A 24,106-nucleotide genomic window follows, 5' to 3' on the forward strand; every position below is an offset into this window, starting at 1 on the left:
ACCCAGAGGTTCCAGTTATGTAAAAAAAATCAATGTACAATTTTGTCAGGATTGCAGCTTTAAAGGAATATTCACAAATCAATACTATGAATCCCTAATTGTTTCAATAAAGGTCCTGACATGCAGGTTAAAGTAGATAGAGACAGAGGGTGGGGAGTAAAAGTGTGCAGAGAGAGTAGGAGCTTGGAGAGATGTGCAGAATATTTATTAGCCACCTGAGGATGCAAATATTTGTGCCAAAACGAGAGAAGGCAGCAGGACTACAACTCCCAGCATGCCCTGGGCATATCAAATCACAAGACATATATCAGCCTATCAGAGTGCAGAGTGAGAGAGAGGCTTGGAACACACCCGACCTCCATGGTTGAAATGCTGCTGCTCCTCTGTGGCGGGTGCACACAATGAGCAGGTAGGAGCTGGGTTCGTGTTTACAGCGGACACATGTAAGCAGGGAAGCTTCCCCGCGGCCTCTGATATGGGTGTATATGTGTGATATGGGTGTATATGTGTGATATGGGTGTATATGTGTGATATGGGTGTATATGTGTGATATGTGGAGGGGGAGAAGTGAATAACATTTATACCGACGTTTCGCCTCATTATGCATCCAAGATGTGAAACAGGCTCCCTGGTGAGCCCAAATGTCAATCTCTGCTGCCTGTCTTCACTTGTCTTTTATCTCCTAATATTTAGCAGCTAATACACCCAGGTAACTTGCAATTTCTAGGGGGGGGGGGGGGGGGGTGTGGTGGTGGTGTGTGTGTGTGTACCATAATACTGAGTTACGTTATGGTGAGTAAAAAAAGTGACAAAAACCCTCCACAGGAAAGCAAATATGCAAATACAACTGTATGCTCATCTGCATGTCTTAGGCAGGTCTGCAACCCCGCCTTTCCCCATTATCACCCAGCATACAGCACTTCCACTGCAGCAAGGGATTCTGGGAAATGACATGCAAATGATCACACAGTGTCACTTTTTGCCTCAAAAACCATTTTTAACATGGTTCCCTATAGGCTTAAGCTTGCTGCATGGTCACAGCTTTGAGCACAGCCAGGGTTAAGGTGCATACCCAGAAAACCACCCACAGACAGCTGTTTCGACCTTGATGGGTCTCATCAGTGTGGGGTTGATTTTAACTGGATATGCATAAGAGGCTATGGGATAGGCTATACCATAATACTGAGTTAAGTTATGGTGAGCATTTCCCAGAATCCCTTGCTGCAGTGGAAGTGCTGTATGCTGGGTGATAATTGGGGAAAGGCGGGGTTGCAGACCTGCCTAAGACATGCAGATGAGCATACAGTTGTATTTGCACCATGCAGCAAGCTTAAGCCTATAGGGAACCATGTTAAAAATGGTTTTTGAGGCAAAAAGTGACACTGTGTGCTCATTTGCATGTCATTTCCCAGAATCCCTTGCTGCAGTGGAAGTGCTGTATGCTGGGTGATAATGGGGAAAGGCGGGGTTGCAGACCAGCCTAAGACATGCAGATGAGCATACAGTTGTATTTGCCATTTCCCAGAATCTCTTGCTGCAGTGGAAGTGCTGTATGCTGGGTGATAATGGGGAAAGGCGGGGTTGCAGACCAGCCTAAGACATGCAGATGAGCATACAGTTGTATTTGCATATATATATATATATATTAGCGCCACACTAATAAATATATGTGAAAAATGATTGATTAGTGCTAAATGAATAAAAACCTTAGATGCAAAAATAAATACTGATACAAATACAAACATCAAAGTCCTGACAAATACAAACATACATTGGTCCCTTTGAAAGGGACAATCTGAAGACTTTGTATTTACAAAAGAGTTTTTATTTATTTTTTACAAACATCAAATACAAACAACCAGTCCCTTTCAAAGATAGTCCAATGTATGTAGATGGTTAGGATCCGGTGAGGGGGTCTCCGGCTGCTCTCAATGGATTAACCAGTTCCTATTTGGAAAACTAAGGAAAAAAAGAGAGGAGAGAGCGCACACCCCATAGCGTAAAATTGTACATTTATTGGATGAATAGGGAGGGACGATGGTGGGGGGGGCGGAGAGGGGGTGGCGAAAGAATATCACTCACAAGGGTAATAAAATAAGGCAATTGTGAACATATAGTGTCACCGCCAATCCGGAATGTCCTCGTGCAATCCACGACCCAGTAGTCACTGGACGATGCTGTCCGGGAAGCCAAAGATCGCCACTGTATTTGTTCAGAAAATCTGCACGACACATCTATAGGCGCTCCTGATGAAACCAGCCACAGGTATTGCTCCGCGCGTGTTCCGGCTTGAACACGCGCCGCGTGATGACGTATTCCTGACGCTTTTTCAAAAGTAGTGAAGTGGAGTCTATCAGTTTCCTTTTTAAGTCCACTGTTAGCCGCAACCCCCTTCCCTCATAGGTTGAGAGATAATTGTTCAACATATCTTTTTGGACATATGTGGACATCTTTTTAGATGGGAAAGGTTTAGAGGGATATACCAAATAAGTATACATGGGAAGGATGTTGATCCAGGGATTAATCCGGTTGCCAATTCTTGGAGTCAGGAAGGAATTAATTTTTCCCCTTAATGGGGTTTTTTTGTTTGCCTTCCTCTGGATCAATAAGTAAGTATAGATATAGGATAAAGTATCTGTTGTCTAAATTTAGCATAGGTTGAACTTGATGGACCTATGTCTTTTTTCAACCTCGTCTACTATGTAACTATATGAAATCACTTAATGGAATGCATAGACTTGAAAATAATAATAATAGCATGTTCTTGTATAGAGCTACTAGTTTTACGTAGCGCTTTACAGAGACATTTTGCAGGCACAGGTCCCTGCCCCATGTAGCTTACAATCTATGATTTTGGTGCCTGAGGCACAGGGAGATAAAGTGACTTGCCCAAGGTCACAAGGGGCCGACACCGGGAATTGACCCAGGCTCCCCTGCTTCAAACTCTCAGTGCCAGTCAGTGTTGTTACTCACTGAGCCACTCCCTCTCCAAATCATAATAGCGGACTAAAAGAAAACTAATCGAACAGAACATATGACAAAATCAAAATAGTTGTTAAGATTAAATAAAAAATAATGAATTATGAAGATAAGGAATATAAAAGAAAAAGTATTTAATATTTATAAATAGAATCCAATTAATTAAGAATTATGAATACAAACCCAAAAAGACTCAATAAAAATAGTATGGATTCAGAAGATCTATCTTAGGACCAGTTTCAGTATGATGATATGGTAATTATGTCTATAAAAATATATCTATAAATATATATAAAAAAGGATAATGATACTAATAAGAACTTTTTACATAGATGATCAGATATATTCATGCAATAACTATATAATAAATAGTAGACAACGCAGTGTATATGTTTTTATACAACTGTGTGTATATATATGTGTATATATATATATATATATATATATATATATATATATATATATATATATACACAGTTGTGTTTTATTTAGATTGTAGAATATATATATATATATATATAATCTAATTAAACCTATTAAGTAATATACTCAAATACACCTACGTGTATACTTGTAAATTAATATTCAGACCATACACACGATAACTAAAAATCTGCATATATTAATATAAAATGGAGAAACATGATGAAGTACAAAGTGTGACTAAAGAGAAGGAGATGGGAGAAGAATACAAGGTCTAGGACCCATTTGGGACGAGGAGGAAGAGTAATGCGAAAATTCACCAATGGGAGGCTCCAGAGGAAAAGGAGAACACCAGACTAGTCTAGCGTGCTCACATCTAGGCATTCATTTAACCCCCCAGGGGCAAGGGTCCCCAGTCGGTGAATCCAAAATGTTTCCTGACGACCAAGGAATTTGTACCGGTTCCGGATTTATTTATAAAATATTTTACCAGGAAGTAATACATTGAGAGTTACCTCTCGTTTTCAAGTATGTCCTGGATTGGCGGTGACAATATATGTTCACAATTGCCTTATATTTTTTATTACCCTTGTGAGTGATATTCTTTCCCCCCCCCCCCCCCCCCCTTCCCTCCCTATTCATCCAATAAATGTACAATTTTACGCTATGGGGCGTGCGCTCTCTCCTCTCTTTTTTTCTATTTATATATTTTCAAAGACTAATAGTGCATTTTTGATTATTAAGCTCGGCTAACACAGTACGGATACACAATATATATGTATATATTGTGTGTATCCTTACTGTGTGAGCCGAACGTAATAATCAAAAATGCACTATTTTTCCCCCCACCCTATGGTGTGTGTGTGTTGCTTTACCTGCACCTGCGTCTCACAGGAGGCCTGAACCTCCGCTGCTGGGCGCCTGGGTTGTACCTGGTCTGTCTGGTGACAGCGCCTCCACCTGTGAGGGATCCTGACAGCGCCGGATAACCCCTTCACAGGAACCAATGCAATAAGTACACACAGCGTATATAATGAAAGGTTTACTGACATGCATTTGGTAACACGATAATACATATAACTCAGGCCCCACACGGCCTTACCCACACACTGTACACCCCGGTGAGTGTCCCCCAACATACTGAGGTGCCCTGGGCACCTAACCAACCTGGTGTCCATAGTAGCCAACCCACCCTGAAGTGTGTGACAGCGCTGCCCACAGTGAGTACAGTATAGTTGGTGCACTTGATGACTTGTCTGATTCCTGCCAGGTACTCCAGCACCTGGTACCACTGACTAAAGAGAGGCCCCTTCTGTCGCCATGAACGAAGGTGCCCGCCTCCACGTGGGTTGGTATCCAGCTGGAGGGTCCCACCATTTAGAGTCTTATCTGTGGGGTGGTCTGGTCCCAGACCACAGGCCACAGGCACGGCACGATGTCTTCTTGCAGTGTCCCTGACACTATTCACAATACAGGGACAATGTCCCTATCTAGAGGGCTGTCCCTGTAGTATCCACAAACTGGTGCAGGGGCCACAGACACCCTGCACCCTCACCCTTCTGTGTCCCAGCTCCGACTAGCGTGGCTGCATGCGTGCCATAAGAAGCAATCTCCTGCCCCGTGAACCTGGCCTTCCCATTGGCTCTGTAGCAGCACATGTCTAACAGCCCCTGGGGCTGCTGGGGATTGTAGTTCCCCTGCGGACCTGCACTTGTAATGCCGCCACTCTGAGAGTGCTCTACGCATCATAATGCGCATGCGCGCACCTGATCAATATGGCGACCTTGTTGCCATGCTACCTGCCGTAGCTCTCCTCCGCACACCACCGGCACTGGTCCCTGCCTCCGCTGCGACTCACGGCCACGCAGGGAGGAAAGGGGACAAAAGGGTTGGGGCATATACACAAAAGTGACATTTATTGACTCAATGTTTCGGTCCCACTGGGACCTTTCTCAAGAGCAAATAAACAAGTGACAAGCAAACCCAGATCTACCCTACACCAAACCCAGTGTGATACCCAGATATACCCTACACCAAACCCAGTGTGATACCCAGATCTACCCTACACCACACCCAGTGTGATACCCAGATCTACCCTACACCAAACCCAGTGTGATACCCAGATCTACCCTACACCAAACCCAGTGTGATACCCAGATCTACCCTACACCAAACCCAGTGTGATACCCAGATCTACCCTACACCAAACCCAGTGTGATACCCAGATCTACCCTACACCAAACCCAGTGTGATACCCAGATATACCCTACACCAAACCCAGTGTGATACCCAGATCTACCCTACACCAAACCCAGTGTGAAAAAAATGGCAGATTTAAAGTGACGCCCCCAGTGATGTGACAGAGCAGAGAGGGGGGCCAAAGGTGTTAAGGGCAGGGCATCCTAAGACAGGTAAGCTCTGTTGGTAGTAAACCACAGAGGGTGGTGAACACATCAAACACGTAATAAGGGAACAATGTGTCAAAAAAATATATCAACTAGTGGAGTGCTAAATGTCAACACTGCAACCACAGAGGCTCAAAAGTGCAACTATAATGTAAACATAAGTGCTAGATGTGTGTACTAGAGGGTACCATAAACCCGGGCAGGGGGATCAGAACCAGGGGTGGTGGGGGCATCAATAGTAGCAGAGCAACCGCAGGTCAGAAACAAAGTGTAAATATGCAGCCCATATAAGATGGCAATAAGTCTCTTTCTTGTTATAGAAGTCCATGGGGTAGCAGCTCCGCAATCTGCTGCAGCCAGTCTCCTCCAACAGCTGCAGACAGAGAAATCCCTCTGCTTACTCCAGGGCAAGTTGGTAAGTTGTGTGCGAAACTAGCCTGTATAGTGAAGCTCTGTTGCGGAGCATAAAACGGCGCTGTGAGCCTAATAAGGAGGTACGTGCGGGGGGTGGAGTGGGTGCAGACCTGTGCCAATAAATGTTTAGCAGTGGCTGCCTGAGAATGTCCCGATTCCTAAGTATGAACTGGTATGGAGTGGCAAGTTACTCACGATTAATACCGGTCCCCCCCCGCGCCTCCTGGCTTAGCGTCGCACCCAGCACGGGTGTCCGGCTTCCCTCCTCGGCGTCCGTCCGATCGTGGTAGTGCAAAATGGAAAAAAAATGATCAGCAGTACTGCCGCTCCTAATCCAGATCAAAACTCACCAGTAAAGGAATGTAAAAATAATTTATTAAACTACATAAAACGGATACATCCACAGACAAAATAAAGAGAACCTCCTCCCACGCGTTTCAACCGAAATGGTCTTTCTCAAGGAGTGGAATTTGCAAAGGGGGGGGGGGGGGGGAGAGAGGGTACTATTTAAGCCTCTCCACCAATGATTTGATCAGGTGATGTAGAAAACATCTATTAAGTGATAAAACAAACCAGACATAACATGACGGGTGTATGCAGATAACCAACAAAAGAAAAAGAAACCCCTATAACGAGAGCACTCTAAACAGATTCATCCACTGATATCACCAGAGAAATCAAGTATTGTAATGAATTGATGAATTATTTAAAATAATCTTTATTGGGAGATACCTCAAAATTAAAATAATGCAGGTAAGTGAACCTATGCCTCCTCTGAGGCTAGCCTACAATCTAAAGTGCGAATTAAAATGAAGTGGGTATGAACTGGGGTATAGAGCCCCACTATATCGTATAAGTGGGACTATAAAGCCATCACGTATAATTACAGAAGCACATCTGAATAAGTGTAGCTAATCACCAGACTCTGAATGGTTAATAAGTGACCTGTGCAGAGTATTGTAAGGATCTACTGTCACAGAAAATCTCAATGCATACTGCACTGTGGGGGTACAATGCCTGTGACCAAATGTATAAGTGAGAGTGTCAATGTGTAACACTCATATCATCTCTGGCCTCCCTCGTAACAATCAGTGCAGTGTAGTGTGAACACATCAGTGCACACTGCGGTAAACGCCCAGATCCTTGTTAGATAGACATTTATGTTGGAGTGTTAATATCACTCATAGTGTAAATGTATGTTGTAGTTAACCACATATATGGTCAAACAGTTAAACATTATAGCTCCTGTGCAGTTTAAACATCATGTGAACACATTATGCCCACGGCTATGTGCATAGAGGAAATGCTGCACCTATATTAGGATGTGTAACAGTGGTATACAATCACTTCCAAAAGAAGTGAGTAAGTGTTAATGGGCTGCGAGTCTGGACAGATTGCCAAACAGTTAATGTTTGACAGAATGTCACTGCTGACAACGTGTTACGCCGGATAGAATTGAGAGGTATCACACAATAAACCTCACAGGTATATAGCAGTGTGCTTTTAAAGCACCACACGTGTCCAGACATTTCAGTCTTATCAGTCTCAGAGCTAGGTAACTGGACAGAATGACAGGCTTGGTATGTCTGACAAAATGTCTCTTAGTTAGCCCATATAGTAAATATATCCGGATAAAAGCTCTAGGTGGCTGCACAAACTTGGTAGCTTACAAAAAAATGTGTGACTGGACAGAGTGACAGACTGGTAATGTCTGACGCGGTGTCTCCTTGTCACGGTGGTAACTGTGGTATAACAATGAACTCATATAGAAACATAAATCCCAGAATCAGTTGTACCCCCTTCCTAAGATAAAAAATAGACGTGTTAGTACTTTGAAAAACGTCTGTACTCAAAAGCGGAGCTAAAATCATATAGAAGTTACAGCAGTGCTATTGGGTAGAGGACAGGCAGTCTCTGCAACCTCTCCCAGTGACGTCAGTACGTCCAATTGGACAAGTAGCCCAATGCTACTTCCAATTACACAGATACACAGTAAAGTACATATACATATATATATATATATATATATATGTACTTTACTGTGTATCTGTGTAATTGGAAGTAGCATTGGGCTACTTGTCCAATATATATATATATATATATACACACACAAAACTTATGGTCATTTAGTTTGATTCTTTGGCCAAAGTATCTTAAGCCTGCACACCAAACGTCAAGGTAGACCAAATCTGTGCAGGTCCTAACACTAATCAAATTCTTAATAACCTGTATAATACCAGGAAGAAAACTTTATAATAAAGCTGTTGTGATTAGCTGCATAGTTCTTAGTTTGATTGAAGCTCTTATTTACCTGTATAATACCAGGAAAAGCACTCTGAATTAGATTTGTCGCAACCAAACTAAATGACCATATGTTTTTAGTTTAGATATATATATATATATATATGTACTTTACTATGTATCTATGTCATTGGAAGTAGCATTGGGCTCTGTCTGTGTTCTATGTTCTGTCCTTGATTTTAACTATATATTTCCATGCCCAGTAGCACTCCCTTTTTGACACTCATATGCAAATATATATATTGTGGTTACTTTGGGGGTATATAAATTAGAAGCTTACTGGTTTTCTCTGTTTAACTTTAGAGCTGCCACTTCCTTAGTGCAAAAGGGGAGGGCACAAGGTCTGCACCCACGATTGGGCAACACACAGACCAAATCCCACCTCCACCCCTGTCATTCAAGGAAGCTGCATGGAGAGGGGTAAACCCAAGATGGGCCTAACACTGCCTGCATCTGCCAGGAGATTCGTGTTAGGGAGGGCAGCGGAGTAGACAGAACCAGCCATGGCTACACTGATATTACATGCATGAACAGATCTGATAAACTGACAGCAGATTCTCTGCATTTCTTTAATCTGGAGAATGTAGATCAGGAAAAAATATGTGCAGTAGTTGTGTACATATACAGGGGTTACAGAAGTATTCACCCCCTGCATAATGTCAAATTTTGTTGAATTACAATTAATGTATGTGCAGATTTTCAAACAAACTGTTTTTATTCTAAGCTACAAAGCTGTAGAGGTTAAACTGCACACTTTTATATGAGCACAGGGTAAACTGCACACTTATATGAGCACAGGGTAAACTGCACACTTATATGAGCACAGGATAAACTGCACACTTATATGAGCACAGGGTAAACTGCACACTTATATGAGCACAGGTTAAACTGCACACGTACATAAGCACAAGGTAAACTGCACACTTATATGAGCACAGGGTAAACTGCACACTTATATGAGCACAGGTTAAACTGCACACGTACATAAGCACAAGGTAAACTGCACACTTATATGAGCACAGGTTAAACTGCACACTTATATGAGCACAGGTTAAACTGCACACGTAATAAAAGTTCAGTCCGCGCTCTGGCTCTTTAAACCTGGAATGTTGATCCCTCTCTGTTCTTTTGCTGCTCTCGTGTTTTGAGGTGTCTCCCCCACCTCCAAATGTGGATTCCACCGGAAGACTCCGACGGCGATCCCAATGTCAGCAAAAGAGAAAAAAACACAAAAGCGCACCAAGATGAGAGATGTAATATATATTACCTTAAATAAAAATAGTAATAACTTACATATAAAAATTCTTTAATGATCCCCGATTCTGACGTTGATCACAGGAGTAGGGCATCACATAGGGAATATATGTGCAGTCTCAGTCCTGGGAGATCAGTCCCGCGCGCTGGGGCTGTCTCCGTTGTGTCTCCTATCCTCCACGCTATTACACGTGGAGGATAGGAGACACAACGGAGACAGCCCCAGCGCGCGGGACTGATCTCCCAGGACTGAGACTGCCCATCTATCCCCTATGTGATGCCCTACTCCTGTGATCAACGTCAGAATCGGGGATCATTAAAGTATTTTTATATGTAAGTTATTACTATTTTTATTTAAGGTAATATATATTACATCTCTCATCTTGGTGCGCTTTTGTGTTTTTTTCTCTTAAACTGCACACGTATATAAGCACAAGGTAAACTGCACACTTATATGTGTATCCATCCTAGTATCATGTCTTTACATTGCCGGGGTGATATTACTGATTCTGGATTTTATTGTTTGCTCACGGCAACATAATGGGCCATGATCTCTTCTTAGGTCTACTATGTACACGTACACAGGATGATTTCTGGGGTGTCATACAACCATCTCATATATCCGGTGTCCACTGCTATACAAATCACTGAACTGTGTTCAAAAAATGGGCATGCTGTGCTCTATAAGAAATACTGATCTAGCAATCAGCAGCTTGTCTCTCTGCCAGACCCGATACTACAACGGGATTGGCACAAACCAACATGACACACCCACAAGGGAGTGTACTTAAACAATATTGCAGCTGCGCATTCTTAACTCCTCCCCCAGAAGAAGTATGTTTTACATACGAAACGTGCGTAGGGTACTGACGTCGTGACGGTGGCGTCTCTTAGGGTGTCGGTTCGTGTGACGCATGAGGGCTAATCTGCGGCTGGCAATGTTGCACACACACCAGGCAACACAAGTTGTATAAGTGGCTCTTTTGCGGATTTATGCAATATCGGCTATTTAATGCTACATGTTTGGCAGCCAATTACTGACAACGCTGTATAGGTGCATGTGCGCTACCACTTACCAACACTGGGATGAGTCTTTTTATCCAATACTAAGTATGGTGATTTGAGCTACAATCACGAGTGTATTCATGCATATTCAGCGACCTTGCCTGATTATTGATAGTGTTGTTACTAATACCCGTTGGCCGCAGTTTTCACGCATATGATGTGATTTTGCTGTGTGTTCATTCTGAGTTATGAAGATTCATGCTGTAGTGTAGTAATTATATCATATATAGCAGCGTCATTTATCTCGGAGTGTCTTCATTATACCACAAGACGTATAATCAATTGTGGTTACATACAGTATTCATTACGGTCCTATGGGGCACTCACACAGAGTGGGCTATTGAGTACACTGGTCACGTTTTGGTTGTAGTGCCTAGACTGGACCTAGACTAGCAACCGTTATATACTACTCACTGCGTTCACTGACCTAGACTGTTACTAGATATAGAGGGGAGAACACCAGTACCATCTACAACTAGGTTGGACTAGTATTGGTAATATACCACGTTACAATCTGATAGTGTGTACCATTGCAACATATCTTCTCCTATTAGCTTAGTTTTCAGTCTGGTTCTGTCACGAATCACCCCATAGGGGATTTTTAACACCTTTGTTTTGTGTTATGTACAGTATAGATTTTTAATGTCGTCGCTGGTGTAATTAATAAAATGTATTTATTTTTGTTTTGTGAGATTATACTCACTCTAGTGCAGTGATTCCCAACCTTTCTTGTCTGGAGGAACCCTTGAAGTATTTGGAAAAATCTCGGGGAACCCCTATCTGGCTGACACATATTAGGTTCGACAGGGGTAAATCACAAAATGTCACACCTCCATGAGCCACCTCTATTTCCCACCCTCTACCCATGTATTTATTTCCCATCCGTCTCACTCACTTCCCCCCCCCTCCTGCCTCATGTATTTATCCCCTGCAACTCACTCGCTCTTTTTTACTCACTCACTCCCGCCCCCTCTCATTCGCCCCTACCTTCCGCCAATGACCCCATTGTCACACAATCCACCCTACAAAATACTTACCAAAAAAAAACACCCCCGGGAGGGGGGGGGGGTTGTGGTCCATAGGAGGAACCCTGTGACTGCTTCAAGGAGCAACGGAACCCTGGTTGGGAATCACTGCTCTAGTGTGCCGTTGGGCGGGGGTGTTATACCCCACCTAGTGGGACAACTGGTATCCCAGGCTAATTTAGCTGTTTAACTATACTTTGAGTGCAGCTCACTGGGTTCTTCCTGTTAACCTTGAGTTGACTTGTTGTGTTATATACACTTATATGAGCACAAGGTAAACTGCACACTTATATGAGCACAAGGTAAACTGCACACTTATGTGAGCACAAGGTAAACTGCACACTTATATGAGCACAAGGTAAACTGTACACTTATATGAGCACAAGGTAAACTGCACACTTATATGAGCACAAGGTAAACTGCCCACTTATATAAGCACAAGGTAAACAGCACACTTATATGAGCACAAGGTAAACTGTACACTTATATGAGCACAAGGTAAACTGCACACTTATATGAGCACAAGGTAAACTGCACACTTATATGAGCACAAGGTAAACTGTACACTTATATGAGCACAAGGTAAACTGCACACTTATGTGAGCACAAGGTAAACTGCCCACTTATATAAGCACAAGGTAAACAGCACACTTATATGAGCACAAGGTAAACTGTACACTTATATGAGCACAAGGTAAACTGCACACTTATATGAGCACAAGGTAAACTGCACACGTATATGAGCATAGGGTAAACTGCACACTTATATGAGCAGAAGGTAAACTGCACACTTATATGAGCACAAGGTAAACTGCACACTTATATGAGCACAAGGTAAACTGCCCACTTATATAAGCACAAGGTAAACAGCACACTTATATGAGCACAAGGTAAACTGTACACTTATATGAGCATAAGGTAAACTGCACACTTATATGAGCACAAGGTAAACTGCACACTTATATGAGCACAAGGTAAACTGTACACTTATATGAGCACAAGGTAAACTGCACACTTATGTGAGCACAAGGTAAACTGCCCACTTATATAAGCACAAGGTAAACAGCACACTTATATGAGCACAAGGTAAACTGTACACTTATATGAGCACAAGGTAAACTGCACACTTATATGAGCACAAGGTAAACTGCACACGTATATGAGCATAGGGTAAACTACACACTTATATGAGCAGAAGGTAAACTGCACACTTATATAAGCACAAGGTAAACTGCACACTTATATGAGCACAAGGTAAACTGCCCACTTATATAAGCACAAGGTAAACAGCACACTTATATGAGCACAAGGTTAAATGTCCACAAAGGAAATGTACAAAATGAAATGTACTGGTTGCATAAGTGTTCAGCCATGTGTGTGTGTGTGTGTGTGTGTGTGTGTGTGTGTGTGTGTGTGTGTGTGTGTGTGTTACACAGCTGTCATTTGGGCCGTCAAACATACAAACAAGAAATTGAAAATAATTGTAATTGATCAATAACTTGAATACGTATTATCTGACCAGAAATGTAATGATTTTGTTTTCTCAGTTTCATCTTATTGTATGAATCATGTCTCAACTGATCCCAAAACGTGGCCGCCCGGGACGGCTTTCACCCACCACAAGAGAGAGCCGGCGTAAGGAGTCGATGAGGAAATCGCAAGCCAGTCGTATTAAAATTGGAGGTGCCTTCGATGAATGGATGGCTTTAAAAAACGAGAAGGGTTTCATGCTGCACGAGGAGGTTGCATTTTTCCTAATTAATACTTTTAGGTACGACTGAATATTTGTGTGAATATTCATTTGGACACTTGCGCTCATTTTTTGTTTACATTTGTTATAATTATGTAGGTATGTATATACAGTATACGCACACACACACACACACGCCTTGATAAATTACCTAAAAAGCTACCCGCCACCTGGCCCTTCCCCTAATTTTTTTTTTAATGGAATAAATTCCTAATATGAAAAATTCTGCGTCTCTGCAACATTTTTTTTCCATTTTATTTTTCCAAAACAATCTGCCACATCTGTAGTGGCACATGTCTACAATTCTGCATCCCCTCCCTCCTCTCTCCCCTGCACGGGAGGCTGCAGCAATAGCGGAGTGAGGTGACAAAAGAAAAAAAGTGCGCAGCAAATGACTGGTGTATATGTATTAAAACACAATGGTGAGTATAATGTGCAATAAACAAATGATATGACCTTATAGAACACTGATGGTGCGTCTGCAGCCTTTCTTAAGAGGTGGCTCAACACCCCCAGAACTGGAAAGACAAAACAAGAAAAAGGCGCACAACGCACATAGTGAAGTACAATATAAAAAGTGTGCTTTACTAAGGAAGAATAAGTTCTGCGTACATCAAAATTGATCAAATCAGACAGAGGATAAGTGGGGTTACCACACAGCAGGACGGCTGAAGTCGTCGCTCATCACCCGATGTGAAGGGAAGAACAGCATATATATTCCCTGATGAAGTAACTTAGTGTTACGAAACGCGTTGGACAGTGTTTCATGCTCAATTCGTATTCCCACATTGTGTTTTATATCTTCGTTTGAACCCCTGTTGTCCCCTGTGGCAGCTGATTCCCGTTCTGACAGCCTGCGTCTCCCTGTGAGCCGAGCGGTGCCGCGCGCCTTTGCTGTGACAGCCGTGAGCCCTGCACTGGTAGTGAAGCCAGTGACGTCATCAGCGGGTGTCCCCACGTGGCACAGCGGCGTGCTATCGGAATGATACAGCGGAGTCACTGACGTGGACTGCTGTATACTACTCTGGGACTTGTGTGTATTGATTCACACCGTGGACTAATCATTTAACCACCTCAAGACGGAGTTAGTGTGATCTATTGATCCAGAGGGCTCCCCCGCCGGGTTTGATGATCGCTGGTCTGCTGTTCTTCCCTTCACATCGGGTGATGAGCGACGACTTCAGCCGTCCTGCTGTGTGGTAACCCCACTTATCCTCTGTCTGATTTTATCAATTTTGATGTGCGCAGAACTTATTCTTCCTTAGTAAAGCACACTTTTTATATTGTACTTCACTATGTGCGTTGTGCGCCTTTTTCTTGTTTTGTCTTTCCAGCGGAGTGAGGTGCCTGCTGCAGGGGTGGGGGAAGGGGGGAGCAAAACTGAGGCCCGGCAGCCGGACATGGAGCTGGCGGCGCCAAGACAGCTGAGGTCAGGAACAACTGTCCGCACTGGCCGGGCCTTTCGGCCCGGGACAACGTGTGTGTGTGTCCCCTTCCCCCGGTACCTGCTCCAATCGCTGCCTCGCCTCATGTCTCCTCCGGTCCCACAATGCCATCAGCAGCACGTGCGCCATCTGTCACCCGCTGCCACAGTGTGCAGCCACGCCTCCCGCAACACACTCCTAGTGGCTTCTGCCTGATGGCGCCCTGCCTCTCCCACGCTCCTATTGGATGAGGCCTCAGCCACACAAAGCTCCTCTTACCCTGCGCACGCAGGCGCACTGCTCTATGCTCTATTCTTCCTACGCTACACAGATAGCGCAAGGAGAATACGGGTGAGTGGGTCGCCTGCGGCTAAAATGCACACACCCCAGGCGAGTATTGAGATATATATATATATATATATTTCTATATATATATATATATATATATATATATATATATATATATACACTGTATATAGAAAAAACAAATGTATATTTTTAAATACTGTTGTAAGAATTGTGTAGAAAAACTTTTTTTTTTAAATGTATTATTTTTATTTATTATTATTATATATTTTTTTAACATAATTATTTCATTTTTGTTTTCTAGGAAATTTGAAGCACTGCAACAAGATGTTGGTAAGTTAACTATATTTTATTTATCGAGATCACAGTATTACAATTTTTTCCTTATTGTTTTTTCATGTTAATAGTTCAACCAACAGGACCTGGATTGATCAACAACTCAGCGGAACTATCACAAGATATAAATATGACGGAGTCTGCAGATGGTATTAAACAGGAAGAAAGTGATTTCTCTGTTGGCTCAGAGCAAGTTATAGAAGTTTCTGACACGCCACCGTTGGAAACACACAGTGTGAAAGAATGTGTTCCCGGACCCAGTGGAATACCTTCCCCAACAAGTCCACAAGTACAAAGAGGGCAGTTGACCGTAACTTCTAAACCATTAGCAACATACATGATGAGACCTGTTTTGAGAAGTAACACGTGAGTGACAGTTTTTTGTAACTATTTTTGAAAAAATATTGGATAACTCTTATCGCGACTTTTGCAATTCATGTATTAAATAATTTTTTTTAGCTGCAAAATTGAGGAGACGGATGATGAATATAATTCAGAAGATTATGATGACCCTTTGACGCCAGAACAGTATGTATGAGAATCAAAATAAGTCTTATCAATGGTACTTAATATAATAATTTAAATACCTTTTTATTCTTTTTTCAATATATTTTTCTAATTTCAAAAAGGATGCATCTACTAGACACTACGCTGGAGGATAAAGATCCGGATTTTGTCATTAGTGATGAAGACTCTGATGAGGACTCTGATGAGGACATGTCAGACTCATCCCTATCCCCCCCAAAAGAGTACTCTAAGCACTCATACCTACATTCAGATGTTCAGCAATTTGCAAAGATGAAATGCCACATTGTCTATGAGGAATGTTTGGTGGTTCTTCTGCGCATGGCTTTCCCAAGATGTTTCCATAAACCGTGTGATGAAGAAGTAATCATTACTGTGAAGACCGTGAGCACAGCAGCTCATGTGTTCGTAACATGTGCAAGTGGGCACCTGTGGGAGTGGTGGTCCCAGCCACTTCTGCAGAAATCTCCACTTGCCAATTTCATGTTGTCTTCTGCCATAGTGCTAAGCGGCAACAATTTTGCCAAGATTGCATTATTCTTCAAATTTCTAAACCTGTCATGTGTAGGACCAACTGCTTTTAATTCTTTTCAAAGACATTACATCGTGCCTTCCGTCAGCAAGTACTGGGCCAACATGCAGCAGGACATTTTAGGCAAATTCAGCAGGCCCATTACTATTATGGGGGATGGAAAAAACAATAGTCCTGGACACAGTGCAAAGTTCCTGACCTACACGTTCATGGAGTATGAGACCAAGGAAATTGTGGACGTCAATGTAGTGGATGTAAGAGAAGCCCATGGAACGTCGGCAAACATGGAGCTGATAGGTTTCCAGAGAGGTTTGCAGCACCTCCTTAATAACGGCGTTACGGTGACCGAGATTGTGACAGATTCTCACATCCAAATATTGGCTTTTCTTGGTAAGTTGGATATATGGACATATATATACTCTTTGCGTTCATAGATAAACTTTTGATATTCATGAAAGCTTTGTATTTTTTTTTAAAGGTAAAAATTACCCTCAGATAAAGCACCAAATTGATATGTGGCATGCTAGTAAGGCTTTGTGTAACAGACTGCTAAAGGTACGTTCTACGCTTTTTATTTTTTATGCAACCATATAACGTATTTTTTAGGACCATATTTTATCTTTATTACAAGTATCCAGGGTGTAAGACGATGGCATGGGAGAAAACAGTAGTAGCTGGACTGCTCCAAACAGGTACAAAAATCCTTTTATTAATGGCACATAAAATAGCAAGGAGATAAACCCCTCTGACGCGTTTCGCGCAAAACGCACGCGCTTTATCGTCGCGCGAAACGCGTCAGAGGGGGTTATCTCCTTGCTGTTTTATGTGCCATTAATAAAAGGATTTTTGTACCGGTTTGGAGCAGTCCAGCTACTACTTTTTTCTCCCATGCCTGTGCATCGTCTTACACCCTGGATACTTGGATACTTTTAAAGACTGGAGTACGCTGACTGTTCAACATAAGACTTCCAACTGAGTGAGTACATATTCATTCCAATTACTCACCAATGTCAGTTTCTCTAACACTAGCCCACACAGTCTATACAGGGTAACTTATTTGGTGCCTAATGGAATAGGCCAGTTGAACCTGTGGGTCTAGTGTAAATTCTGAGATCAGAAACATGTTAAAAGGATTTAATCTTTCATAAGTGTTTCTGTGACTTATATTCTGCCGTCTGGGATTCATTTTCTCAAGAATATTGATACTGGCATCTGCCTGTGGATAGCATCGCTTGGGGGTGATTCACTGCCACCTTTATCTTTTATTACAGGCTGCAAAATGTAAAAACAATATGGATTTGCTGCCGTGGGTTGACTATATCATCAATCATTTCTGGTATTCATGTTCCACGTGCCACGGAGATGTTATTGTTCTTAAGGTATGCTTACCAAATATAAATGTGCGCTACTGAGCATGGCAATATATATTTAAATCCAGAGACAGAACATGAAACACAGACAGAGCCCAGTGCTACATATATATATATATATATATATATATCTCATCCCAGCCTCTGTCTAAAAGCTGTGTTTAAAACGGCATGCATTGGCTTGAGGATTTGCTTGTGTAATACGAGCTTGAGACAAAAGGTGGCACTGAGTGCTCATTTGCATGTCATTTCCCAGAATCCCTTGCTGCAGTGGAAGCGCTGTATGCTGGGCGATAATGGGGAAAGACAGGGTTGCAGACCTGTCTAAGACATGCAAATGAGCATACAGTAATATTTACAGTGTATATATATATATATATATATATAATGGTGCAGAACGTCTGGTTGAAACAATGTGGGTGCAAATTCTGTATGGTATAAAATAGGCAATACGATACCGTTTGAAGACGAATATCAGAGGCAGCACTCCAGGTAAGTGGTCAAAAGAAAATTGTATTAACAAGACACCTTATCCAACGTTTCGGTCCTCGTGCGGGACCTTTCTCATCACCTTGAGAAAGGTCCCGCACGAGAACCGAAATGTTGGATAAGATGTCTTGTTAATACAAATTTCTTTTGACCACTTACCTGGAGTGCTGCCTCTGATATTCGTCTTCAAACGGTATCGTATTGCATATATATATATATATATAAATTATAATGCTGGGCGATAATGGGGAAAGACAGGGTTGCAGACCTGTCTAAGACATGCAAATGAACATACAGTAATATTTACAGTTGAGATATATATAAAATCTCTTTTGAATAAAATGGTCTTTTAGTTTAACTCTTTGGTCAAAGTGTCGTAAGCCCATGAACCCCTCCATGGCAGACCACGTCTCATGGGTCCTAACACTAATATAAATTCTTAATAACCTGTACATTACCAGGAAGAATGATTTATAATGTGTCAAAATTAGTTGCATAGAGCCACCCTCCAAATCAGCTGGGAACAGCTGAACAGAATTGCAAAACATACAGAACCCCTGTAACCTCTGACACATATATATATATATATATATATATATATATATATATATATATATATATATATACGTTGTGGTTATTTTGGGGGTTCAATATGAGCTTACAGGGGTTCTGTATGTTTTGCAATTCTGTTCAGCTGTTTCCAGCTGATATGGAGGGTGGCTCCTCCTTCCCAGGTTTGAAGCTCACCCCTCTCACTTTTAAATGGTTAAAGCTCACTCCATTTCACCTTCCACACTCATGGGAATTTGCATGCAGTTTGATTGCGACAAATCTAATACAGAGGGCTTTTCCTGGTATTGTACAGGTTAATAAGAGCTTCAATCAGACTTAGAACTATGCAACTAATTTTGACAGATTTATTATAAATCATTCTTCCTGGTAATGTACAGTTTATTAAGAATTTATATTAGTGTTAGGACCCATGAGACGTGGTCTGCCTTGGAGGGGCTCATGGGCTTACGACACTATGGCCAAAGAGTTAAACTAAAAGACCATTTTATTCAAAAGATATATATAGATATATATATATATATATATATATATATATATATATATATATACTGTACCGTGTATTTGTGTCAATGGATGTAGCACTGGGCTCTGCCTGTGTTTCATGTTTTGTCTCTGATTTCAAATATAAATGTTAGCATATATTACTTACAAATACTTGGTTTAATGTCTACTTACTTTATCCACAGTCTTGCTGGCGAGGTATCCTCTATCACACTATCAATGTACATGAATGGCCTACAACTATACCCGGAGAGGTTAATAAATGTGAGCATGATCCCATCGAAGGGCAAGAACAGAATTGGCTGAAACTCGAGTCACCCCCACACAGCGCTTTGGCTGAAGTTGTGAACAATAAGTGGATAATGCGCAAGCTTCCCTATTTTACAAATGCTCGGTATGACTAGCATAAAAATAATTAATACCAGGACGAATGTTTTGTGAGGCAATTGTAAAATATCCTTGGTGCTATCTTACAGGTCAACAAGGGAACTGGAGTCTTATCACAGTCATTTACTGTACACGGCAAAGAAGATGGCTTTTCAGTAAGTTTGTTTTAATTTATTACCAAAACCCCAAAATAATAATTGATTTATTGTATTTTGTTTCTGGACCTCTTCCCATGGCAGCATACACTATAGGATAATGCCCCCTCTTCCTGTAGGTACAGATCAGCACATCACCGTTTTGGTAGTTTTTTTGGTCCCTAACTCTGTAAGGGTTCCAGCAGGGTTATTGTCTTTATCCATCCCCCTTCCATTGCACTCACCTGCTCACTCCCTGAAGAAAGAGAAGCTGGAGAGTGTGCTCCCCCGGAAGTGTGGGCAATGAGGCCTGTTGCACGGTATCAACATTTTGCAGGGAGCGGAGACGAGACTGCTTTGCCATTACCAGCATAAAGCCATACAGCACACAAAAATCTGCGTCAAATTTGAAAGTACGCATTCTCGCTTCAGACATAAGGAAGCCACGCGCCCCAGCAGAACCCTTAGAATGACAGAGAGGTTCTGTTGATGGTTCAAAACTTTGCTTAAGGGAGACTGCAAGGTTAGTACTTTAGGAGCAGTGGCTAGTAGTGATATTCTGTATTTAATAATTTCATAGCACTTCAGATTCCACTTTAACCAGGGTGTATTGTCTCTGATATATTTGTTTTTTCTTCCCTCCCAATTGTGAGAGGTAGGAATTGCTACTGTGTTTAGGTGCCCTTTATTCAGTACATTCATTTGGAATCTGAATCGTTTGGAAAGATGTCTCGGGCTCTAGTACAACCAGACAATGTTAAAGACGCTAAGACAAGTGCTCCACAAATTTGCTCCTCGCTGTGAAATGCACAAAATTGAAGTTCAGTAAGGAATGTGGCTTGTTGCAACTGGATCATTATGTGGGTGAAAATTGCAGGACTTGCATCAAAAATGATATTTTCTCATTACTTTTCGCTGAAGTCAGTCTCAGAATATTACAGTCATCTGACGAAACAAGGGAACATTAGATAGGAGGGATATGTCTTTAATGTATTATTATTATTATTTAATGTTACATTATAAGTTTTTTTTTTTTTAATATTTATATATTTCATGCAAACTAGAATAGCAGAGGGCTTAGAAATATTGTATCTTCCATTAAGTATCCATTTAAAATTAGATATGGATAATGCAAAATATCACTCACAATTGTTTAATTTTATAAAAGGACTATAAATAGCCGATGATGACAAAGGAAAGTGTGAAGTGCGCTAAATGACACAGTGAGTCAATTAAAGAAAATAATACCTTAATAAAGTGTATGTAATTAGAACATAAGTGTTTAATTTAAATACACCAATAATTGGGCTACAGTATTCAAAGTGCATGCAAAGGGTGAATACGTGTGTGGATGTGGTGACTGTTTCTGCTTGTGTTGTTCCTTATTGGCTCTGGCCAGTATAAACCTTGTTAATTTAACTCCTTCATTCTGTCTGCTCATTGCATCCCGGTGTAAAAGTCTGGTCTCCTGTGACACTCTCCAAAGCATTTGTGTGCTGGTACCTACCTTTAGGATGAGGGGCATATTCCCATAGCATGTGCTGCCATGGGAGGCTGCAGGAAAATAACATAACATTAAAGTAAATGCTCTTTGTTTTTTAGGAACAATGCATATCTGACTCGCACCCTTTTAACAGCCATCGACTATAATCATCACCTTGGTCGTAAATATTTGCTGAACCCTGATGGATCTAAACGGTAAGAATGAACGTATGAATTTGAGGACTAACCATTTTACAGGCTGAGTTTAAGCATATCAAACACAGAGAATGAAGGTTCCATGTTACATAAACAATTCTCTTTTCTTGCAGACATAGAAAATACTACTCAAAAAAGAGGAAGCGCTGGACTTCTGTGCCGCTGAAATGTGCCAAAACCTATGCCTACATTCCAGTTATTATGAATGACATCCTCCAGAGAAGACTGTCTGACAATGTACCAATTAATAGAGCAGCGCAACGAGGTGGAGATGATCCTCACAATACAATTCAAAACTGTGCATCTGTGCAATGTCCCAGTGTCAAGATCGAGCAGCGCAAACCGAAAATGTTTCCAAGATCACAACACCGTCAGGACAAAGCATAGTCTAAAATATCGATACAATGCGGAATAAACTTGAAAGGACAATTTATTTATTTATTTATTTATAAAATATTTTACCAGGAAGTAATACATTGAGAGTTACCTCTCGTTTTCAAGTAGGTCCTGGGCACAGAGTAAAACAAAATAATACATGGTTACAAATACAGTTACATAAATGAACAAGGTATACATTATATACAAGGCATTGCATGCACAGTTAAAGAAAATATATATTATGAGCGTATGAAACAGTTACAGACCAGATTAAAGTGTGAGACAGCCATAGATTTGAAAGAACTTAAGCTGGTGGTGGATATGAGAGTCTCTGGTAGGTTGTTCCAGTTTTGGGGTGCACGGAAGGAGAAGGAGGGAACCTCTGGATACTTTGTTGAGTCTTGGGACCATGAATAGTCTTTTGGAGTCTGATCTCAGGTGATAGGTGCTGCATGTGGTAGGGGTGAGGAGCTTGTTCAGGTAGCTGGGTAGCTTGCCCAGAAAGTATTTGAGGGTGAGACAGGAAAGGTGAACTTTGCGCCTAGACTCTAGTGATGACCAATCTAGTTCTTTGAGCATTTTGCAGTGATGTGTGTTGTAGTTGCATTGGAGAACAAAACGACAAATTGAATTGTAGAGGGTGTCAAGTTTGATAAGGTGGGTTTGAGGAGCCGAGCCATATACTATGTCTCCATCTACTATATATTTCTGAAAGCACTGTATGTCTGCGTCCCTAGCGGCAATCTCATTGGTCCCTTGGGCCGCCCGCCCCCGCACACCTCATTGGCCTGAGGCGGAGTGACGGGCCAAAGGTCCAAACACACACACACACACACACACACACGTACGTAGGGGGGGTGTTACTTACATTAGCGGGGCTCACAGTGTTAGCAGGGACACACACTATTATTACCCCTTCAGCGCCCCCCCCCCCACCCAGTGTCAGCGGCCGTGCGAGACCCCCGTTCTATATCTCCCACCTCTCCCCCCCCCACACATATACATGCCCCCCCCCTCCCCGGCGCTACAACTCACCCCTTCCCTGGCGGGGGAACAGCCAGTGGCCAGGCAGGCTGCCTCGCGGCGCCGAGTACCCAAGATGGCAGCGCCCGGGACACAGCGGGGGAGCGGCCACAACACGCTGCCTCCCGCCTCAGATCCACGTGGGACCTGCCGGATGGGTGAGTGAGCGGCCTTCACCTCCCTTCCACCCCCCTTCACCTCCCTTCCACCCCCCTTCACCTCCCCTCCACCCCCTTCACCTCCCCTCCATACCCCCCTTCACCTCCCCTCCATACCCCCCTTCACCTCCCCTCCACCCCCCCTCCAGTGTCAGTGTCAGTGTCTCCCCGATACCCCCCGCCCCCCCGGCGCCGCTATAGTCAACGGGGGAGCGGAGCGTCCGGGACACAGCGGGGGAGCGGCCACAACACGCTGCCTCCCGCCTCAGATCCACGTGGGACCTGCCGGACGGGTGAGTGAGCGGTCTTCACCTCCCCTAACCCCCGTTCACCCACCCCTCACCCCCTTTCACCTCCCCTCACTCCACTTCTCCCTTTCACCTCCCCTTCACCCCCCATTTACCTCCCCTCCCCTCCACCCCCCCTTCACCTCCCCTCCACCCCCCCCTCTTCACCTCCCCATTCACCTCCCCCCTCCTCACCTCCCTTCCACCCCCCCCTTCACCTCCCTTCCACCCCCCTTCACCTCCCTTCCACCCCCCCCCTTCACCTCCCTTCCACCCCCCCCTTCACCTGCCCTCCACCCCCCCTTTGCCTCCCCCACCCCTTCACCTCCCCTCCACCCCCCCTTCACCTCCCCTCCACCCCCCTTCACC

At 42.8% G+C, this 24,106-nt stretch overlaps 1 protein-coding gene across 6 annotated transcripts; it reads left to right on the forward strand.

The window, feature by feature from the left end:
• The first annotated feature begins 304 nt into the window (after positions 1-304).
• On the forward strand, positions 305-22,322 carry LOC142497860 (uncharacterized). 6 transcript variants are annotated; one of them, XM_075606245.1, is made up of 14 exons: positions 305-409; positions 6,128-6,222; positions 8,826-8,942; positions 13,414-13,637; positions 15,651-15,679; positions 15,754-16,048; positions 16,142-16,210; positions 16,312-17,129; positions 17,218-17,294; positions 18,011-18,118; positions 19,858-20,066; positions 20,149-20,214; positions 21,796-21,891; positions 22,005-22,322. In XM_075606245.1, the coding sequence occupies exons 4-14, from the start codon at positions 13,435-13,437 to the stop codon at positions 22,276-22,278; spliced, it is 2,244 nt and encodes a 747-aa protein (XP_075462360.1). In that variant the 5' UTR covers positions 305-409; positions 6,128-6,222; positions 8,826-8,942; positions 13,414-13,434; the 3' UTR covers positions 22,279-22,322. The 6 variants fall into 6 exon arrangements, with proteins under 6 accessions (XP_075462360.1, XP_075462358.1, XP_075462361.1 ...); XM_075606243.1 differs by lacking the exon at positions 8,826-8,942; XM_075606244.1 differs by lacking the exons at positions 305-409; positions 8,826-8,942 and adding an exon at positions 416-443.
• Positions 22,323-24,106: the final 1,784 nt, after the last annotated feature.

This window comes from Ascaphus truei, chromosome 6 (assembly GCF_040206685.1).
Source record: "Ascaphus truei isolate aAscTru1 chromosome 6, aAscTru1.hap1, whole genome shotgun sequence".
Taxonomy (NCBI): Eukaryota; Metazoa; Chordata; class Amphibia; order Anura; family Ascaphidae; genus Ascaphus; species Ascaphus truei.

Excerpts from the sequence above, each read along its gene's own strand:
- LOC142497860 (XM_075606245.1), top strand. The coding sequence starts at position 13,435 with ATGTCTCAACTGATCCCAAAACGTGGCCGCCCGGGACGGCTTTCACCC. Across the intron at positions 15,680-15,753 it reads AGCACTGCAACAAGATGTTG|TTCAACCAACAGGACCTGGA; the intron begins GTAAGTTAACTA and ends TCATGTTAATAG. Across the intron at positions 18,119-19,857 it reads GAGATGTTATTGTTCTTAAG|TCTTGCTGGCGAGGTATCCT; the intron begins GTATGCTTACCA and ends CTTTATCCACAG.